General features: G+C 40.3%; 1 protein-coding gene across 17 annotated transcripts in view; it reads right to left on the bottom strand.

Moving 5' to 3' along the window:
- Window positions 1–977: 977 nt before the first annotated feature.
- The window catches only part of LOC121682254 (fibrous sheath CABYR-binding protein-like), a 29341-nt gene continuing 22525 nt past the window's right edge, over window positions 978–7793 (bottom strand). For 15 of the 17 annotated variants that reach the window (XM_042062317.1, XM_042062319.1, XM_042062324.1 and 12 more), the window contains 2 exons: window positions 1346–1447; window positions 978–1248 (listed from right to left, as the gene is read on the bottom strand). In XM_042062317.1, coding sequence (XP_041918251.1) covers window positions 1034–1248; window positions 1346–1447 — 317 coding nt within the window. In that variant the 3' untranslated portion in view covers window positions 978–1033. Of the gene's footprint in view, window positions 1249–1345; window positions 1448–7793 lie in introns of those variants that run through there. The other 2 variants (XM_042062325.1, XM_042062330.1) reach the window with 2 other exon arrangements.

Genomic DNA, 7793 nt, shown 5'->3' with positions numbered 1-7793 from the left:
TCAGCCCCAATAGAGTTGGTGCCTTTATCTGAGATAAAATGAGACACCTGACCGCTGTGACACATGAAACGGTGGACGGCATTTATGCACAAATCTGTGTCTAGTATAACCCACCTCAACCCTGTCCTATTGCGTGCAGAGGAAATCTGAAAGACAACCGATTATCCCGCCACTCGGACTGAGCACTGCGAACGGTGAGTGCCCAGACCCTACATTTTAATGTGGGTCTGGCTCGTCAGGCTAGCCTTTTGGGGCTTGCATGTAAAATCATTTCATAAAGGTTGATTTTTTTTTTTTTTTTTAAATTGATGATGCACACCATCAACCCACACACGGTCAGAGATATACGAGCCACAGACAGACACACAGATGCATGTTTCTATATAGATAGGGTTTCTACACATGAAGCAGAACTATCACCTGAACATACTTTAAACAAAGCTCTTTACTGAGTGACAATACAATTACAGATACTGAACAAAGAATCCAAACAAAATACTGAACAAATTAAACTCTCAACCCTTTCTCTCCCTCTTCGCTTAACCCCCCCCCCCCCCCCCCCAACACACTCTCGATCCCCTCTCACTCCCTTTCTCCCAGTCTCTCCTTCTCTCTCCATGCCCCCCCCTCCCCCCAACACTCTATTCCCCCCCTCCCCCAACACTCTATCCCCATGCCCCCCCTCCCCCAACACTCTATCCCCATGCCCCCCCCCCCAACACACTCTCGATCCCCTCACCCTCTTTCTCCCAGTCTCTCCTTCTCTCTCCATGCCCCCCCCCCCCTCCCCCCAACACTCTATCCCCATGCCCCCCCCCCAACACACTCTCGATCCCCTCACCCTCTTTCTCCCAGTCTCTCCTTCTCTCTCCATGCCCCCCCCCTCCCCCCAACACTATCCCCATGCCCCCCCAAACTCTACACCCTCTCCTCTCTATATGGTACCCCCAAACTCTACCCCCTCTCCTCTCTATATGGTACCCACAAACTCTACCCCCTCTCATCTCTTTCCTGTCTATCATCCTTCCTCATTTCACATTTTCCTCTTCAGTGCAGTAATTCGATTTTTTATGTAAAATTTGAGTGCCTTCCAGTCTCTATTTTTTAGTGCAACTGGCTCTGATTTAAGGCACTTATCACAGTCACACTTTCTTGGAACATTGCAGGTCAAAATGAAGTTTCTCATGTGTTTTTCCACAGCAGCTATCTCCTCGGTTTCCCAGGGCCTCCTCTTCTGTGGCTTGTGAACTAAGTAAGAAATGAATGACAAATTAGCTTAGGATATAAATGGACAGTAATTGTGATTCAACTAAAGTCTATTGTACAACATATAGGATATCCTTACTGGTCTTGGACTTTTTCTTCTGGACACTTTTTCTTCTGTCGTCTCCATCTGAACTGCTTTCCCGTTCATTTAGCCGTAAAACACTCTGTGTCCGCTTTTGTACTGAATGACAAGGTGAACATTGTTATTGTTAAAACTTAATTCACATAGAATCCAAGCTGATCTGAGAATCACATAGTGAAGGCAATACATTGGTGGATTTTATTCTATACAACAGAAATGCGCCGGTGTACTGCTTTAAGGTAGTCTCTATTTAGCAGCTGCCTGTTCAACTGGTTTGAGAGTTGTGTAAGTGTTGAGGATGTATCAAGATCACAACACACTTCTCGGGTATTGCTATTCTTCTGCACACTGCTAGTTAAACAAAATCCTTCAGCAATACAGTCCTCCTGGGTATCCCCTTGTCACACCCTGCTTGATCTACATGTTGCAGTGGGGACAGAATGAAAATAACCCTGAAAAACACCTCATCTATGATGAGCTGTGGCAGATGGGGAGTACCTTCAACCATAAGCTTATCCCTCCAAAATGCAAAACAGAGCAGTTCAGGGGGCACATAGTGACAACCGCCATAAGACTGTCCAACAGTACAGGAACAACCCCCCACCCCTTCCATTCTCAAACTGGTGACCACCAGTGGTCAGGTGTAAGACTGCATGTCGCTACAGGTATTCCACTCGTGCAATGACAAAGTTGAATATAATGTAATTCCTACAGCACGGGCAAGAAACTAGTAATGACCTGGGAAAGCTTGGGCTGAGTCTAATGTGCAACTCTGATTGCTCACCATGGCACACCTCCACACCCACTAGACACACTTCCACACCCCCCCAGGCACACCTCCACACCCCCCGGGCACACCCTCAGGCACATCAGGAACACCACCACACCCATGTTGAGGGGCAACAAGACTTAGCTTTCTCAGCTCAACAACTTGAATGTCACTATACCATACCTTTGCTTACGACGCGGTTGGCACATGATGATGCCCGTAGGCCGCCCGGGCGATTCAATCAGCATAAATTGTACATTTTCAGAAAGCTGATGATGTGGGGGATGTCATTTCACCCCCATATTGAGGGGGAACAAGACTTAGTTTTCTCAGCTCAACAGCTCTGGCAGACCTAGTATATGACTCGGTACACACACAGTATGGCCTGGTACCCACAAAGGCAAATTTGGTTTAAATATCTATATATATTCTGAAAGTACATGTTATAAGGATTTCATTTCACCCCCCTTTTACAGTGTATGTCAATGTGAGGCTTAGTATGTGACTCGGTAGAGAGTTAGTATGGCCTGGTACCTACAAAGGCGAATTTGGTATAAATATCTATACATATTCTGAAAGTACACGTTATAAGGATTTCATTTCACCCCCCTTTTACATATGCACAACTTATTGTTTTCAGAGCCACACAATTTGATGTTCAACAGTGTATGTCAATGTGAGGCTTAGTATGTGACTCGGTAGAGAGTTAGTATGGCCTGGTACCTACAAAGGCGAACTTGGTATAAATATCTATATATTATACTGAAAGTACACGTTATAAGGATTTCATTTCACCCCCCTTTTACATATGCACAACTTATTGTTTTCAGAGCCACACAATTTGAAGTTCAACAGTGTGTGTCAATGGCAGAACTAGTATATGAATCGGTACACACTTAGTATGGCCTGGTACCTACAAAGGCGAATTTGGTATAAATATCTATACATATTCTGAAAGTACACGTTATAAGGATTTCATTTCACCCCCCTTTTACATATGCACAACTTATTGTTTTCAGAGCCACACAATTTGAAGTTCAACAGTGTGTGTCAATGGCAGAACTAGTATATGACTCGGTACACACTTAGTATGGCCTGGTACCTACAAAGGCGAACTTGGTATAAATATCTATATATTATACTGAAAGTACACGTTATAAGGATTTCATTTCACCCCCCTTTTACATATGCACAACTTATTGTTTTCAGAGCCACACAATTTGAAGTTCAACAGTGTGTGTCAATGGCAGAACTAGTATATGACTCGGTACACACTTAGTATGGCCTGGTACCTACAAAGGCGAATTTGGTATAAATATCTATACATATTCTGAAAGTACACGTTATAAGGATTTCATTTCACCCCCCTTTTACATATGCACAACTTATTGTTTTCAGAGCCACACAATATGAAGATCAACAGTGTATGTCAATGTGAGGCTTAGTATGTGACTCGGTAGAGAGTTAGTATGGCCTGGTACCTACAAAGGCGAACTTGGTATAAATATCTATATATATACTGAAAGTACACGTTATAAGGATTTCATTTCACCCCCCTTTTACATATGCACAACTTATTGTTTTCAGAGCCACACAATTTGAAGATCAACAGTGTATGTCAATGTGAGGCTTAGTATGTGACTCGGTAGAGAGTTAGTATGGCCTGGTACCTAAAAGGCGAACTTGGTATAAATATCTATATATATACTGAAAGTACACGTTATAAGGATTTCATTTCACCCCCCTTTTACATATGCACAACTTATTGTTTTCAGAGCCACACAATTTGAAGTTCAACAGTGTGTGTCAATGTGAGGCTTAGTATGTGACTCGGTACACACTTAGCAGGGCCTGGTACCTACAAAGGCAAATTTGGTATAAATATCTATATATATTCTGAAAGTACACGTTATAAGGATTTCATTTCACCCCCCTTTTACATATGCACAACTTATTGTTTTCAGAGCCACACAATTTGATGTTCAACAGTGTATGTCAATGTGAGGCTTAGTATGTGACTCGGTAGAGAGTTAGTATGGCCTGGTACCTACAAAGGCGAACTTGGTATAAATATCTATATATTATACTGAAAGTACACGTTATAAGGATTTCATTTCACCCCCCTTTTACATATGCACAACTTATTGTTTTCAGAGCCACACAATTTGAAGTTCAACAGTGTGTGTCAATGGCAGAACTAGTATATGACTCGGTACACACTTAGTAGGGCCTGGTACCTACAAAGGCGAATTTGGTATAAATATCTATACATATTCTGAAAGTACACGTTATAAGGATTTCATTTCACCCCCCTTTTACATATGCACAACTTATTGTTTTCAGAGCCACACAATTTGAAGTTCAACAGTGTGTGTCAATGGCAGAACTAGTATATGACTCGGTACACACTTAGTATGGCCTGGTACCTACAAAGGCGAACTTGGTATAAATATCTATATATTATACTGAAAGTACACGTTATAAGGATTTCATTTCACCCCCCTTTTACATATGCACAACTTATTGTTTTCAGAGCCACACAATTTGAAGTTCAACAGTGTGTGTCAATGGCAGAACTAGTATATGACTCGGTACACACTTAGTATGGCCTGGTACCCACAAAGGCAAATTTGGTATCTCTATCTCTATCTCTCTATATATATATTCTGAAAGTACACGTTATAAGGATTTCATTTCACCCCCCTTTTACATATGCACAACTTATTGTTTTCAGAGCCACACAATTTGAAGTTCAACAGTGTGTGTCAATGGCAGAACTAGTATATGACTCGGTACACACTTAGTATGGCCTGGTACCTACAAAGGCGAACTTGGTATAAATATCTATATATATACTGAAAGTACACGTTATAAGGATTTCATTTCACCCCCCTTTTACATATGCACAACTTATTGTTTTCAGAGCCACACAATTTGAAGTTCAACAGTGTGTGTCAATGGCAGAACTAGTATATGACTCGGTACACACTTAGTATGGCCTGGTACCCACAAAGGCAAATTTGGTATCTCTATCTCTCTATATATATATTCTGAAAGTACACGTTATAAGGATTTCATTTCACCCCCCTTTTACATATGCACAACTTATTGTTTTCAGAGCCACACAATTTGAAGTTCAACAGTGTGTGTCAATGTGAGGCTTAGTATGTGACTCGGTACACACTTAGCAGGGCCTGGTACCTACAAAGGCAAATTTGGTATAAATATCTATATATATTCTGAAAGTACACGTTATAAGGATTTCATTTCACCCCCCTTTTACATATGCACAACTTATTGTTTTCAGAGCCACACAATTTGATGTTCAACAGTGTATGTCAATGTGAGGCTTAGTATGTGACTCGGTAGAGAGTTAGTATGGCCTGGTACCTACAAAGGCGAACTTGGTATAAATATCTATATATTATACTGAAAGTACACGTTATAAGGATTTCATTTCACCCCCCTTTTACATATGCACAACTTATTGTTTTCAGAGCCACACAATTTGAAGTTCAACAGTGTGTGTCAATGGCAGAACTAGTATATGAATCGGTACACACTTAGTATGGCCTGGTACCTACAAAGGCGAATTTGGTATAAATATCTATACATATTCTGAAAGTACACGTTATAAGGATTTCATTTCACCCCCCTTTTACATATGCACAACTTATTGTTTTCAGAGCCACACAATTTGAAGTTCAACAGTGTGTGTCAATGGCAGAACTAGTATATGACTCGGTACACACTTAGTATGGCCTGGTACCTACAAAGGCGAACTTGGTATAAATATCTATATATTATACTGAAAGTACACGTTATAAGGATTTCATTTCACCCCCCTTTTACATATGCACAACTTATTGTTTTCAGAGCCACACAATTTGAAGTTCAACAGTGTGTGTCAATGGCAGAACTAGTATATGACTCGGTACACACTTAGTATGGCCTGGTACCTACAAAGGCGAATTTGGTATAAATATCTATACATATTCTGAAAGTACACGTTATAAGGATTTCATTTCACCCCCCTTTTACATATGCACAACTTATTGTTTTCAGAGCCACACAATATGAAGATCAACAGTGTATGTCAATGTGAGGCTTAGTATGTGACTCGGTAGAGAGTTAGTATGGCCTGGTACCTACAAAGGCGAACTTGGTATAAATATCTATATATATACTGAAAGTACACGTTATAAGGATTTCATTTCACCCCCCTTTTACATATGCACAACTTATTGTTTTCAGAGCCACACAATTTGAAGATCAACAGTGTATGTCAATGTGAGGCTTAGTATGTGACTCGGTAGAGAGTTAGTATGGCCTGGTACCTAAAAGGCGAACTTGGTATAAATATCTATATATATACTGAAAGTACACGTTATAAGGATTTCATTTCACCCCCCTTTTACATATGCACAACTTATTGTTTTCAGAGCCACACAATTTGAAGTTCAACAGTGTGTGTCAATGTGAGGCTTAGTATGTGACTCGGTACACACTTAGCAGGGCCTGGTACCTACAAAGGCAAATTTGGTATAAATATCTATATATATTCTGAAAGTACACGTTATAAGGATTTCATTTCACCCCCCTTTTACATATGCACAACTTATTGTTTTCAGAGCCACACAATTTGATGTTCAACAGTGTATGTCAATGTGAGGCTTAGTATGTGACTCGGTAGAGAGTTAGTATGGCCTGGTACCTACAAAGGCGAACTTGGTATAAATATCTATATATTATACTGAAAGTACACGTTATAAGGATTTCATTTCACCCCCCTTTTACATATGCACAACTTATTGTTTTCAGAGCCACACAATTTGAAGTTCAACAGTGTGTGTCAATGGCAGAACTAGTATATGACTCGGTACACACTTAGTATGGCCTGGTACCTACAAAGGCGAATTTGGTATAAATATCTATACATATTCTGAAAGTACACGTTATAAGGATTTCATTTCACCCCCCTTTTACATATGCACAACTTATTGTTTTCAGAGCCACACAATTTGAAGTTCAACAGTGTGTGTCAATGGCAGAACTAGTATATGACTCGGTACACACTTAGTATGGCCTGGTACCTACAAAGGCGAACTTGGTATAAATATCTATATATTATACTGAAAGTACACGTTATAAGGATTTCATTTCACCCCCCTTTTACATATGCACAACTTATTGTTTTCAGAGCCACACAATTTGAAGTTCAACAGTGTGTGTCAATGGCAGAACTAGTATATGACTCGGTACACACTTAGTATGGCCTGGTACCTACAAAGGCGAATTTGGTATTCGGTACACACTTAGTATGGCCTGGTACCTACAAAGGCGAATTTGGTATAAATATCTATACATATTCTGAAAGTACACGTTATAAGGATTTCATTTCACCCCCCTTTTACATATGCACAACTTATTGTTTTCAGAGCCACACAATTTGAAGTTCAACAGTGTGTGTCAATGTGAGGCTTAGTATGTGACTCGGTACACACTTAGCAGGGCCTGGTACCTACAAAGGCAAATTTGGTATAAATATCTATATATATTCTGAAAGTACACGTTATAAGGATTTCATTTCACCCCCCTTTTACATATGCACAACTTATTGTTTTCAGAGCCACACAATTTGAAGTTCAACAGTGTGTGTCAATGGCAGAACTAGTA

The sequence above is a fragment of the Alosa sapidissima genome, chromosome 14 (genome assembly GCF_018492685.1).
Source record: "Alosa sapidissima isolate fAloSap1 chromosome 14, fAloSap1.pri, whole genome shotgun sequence".
Classification (NCBI taxonomy): Eukaryota; Metazoa; Chordata; class Actinopteri; order Clupeiformes; family Clupeidae; genus Alosa; species Alosa sapidissima.
Note: the sequence above shows the minus strand (reverse complement) of the source record. Positions and strands in the feature narration are given on the sequence as shown.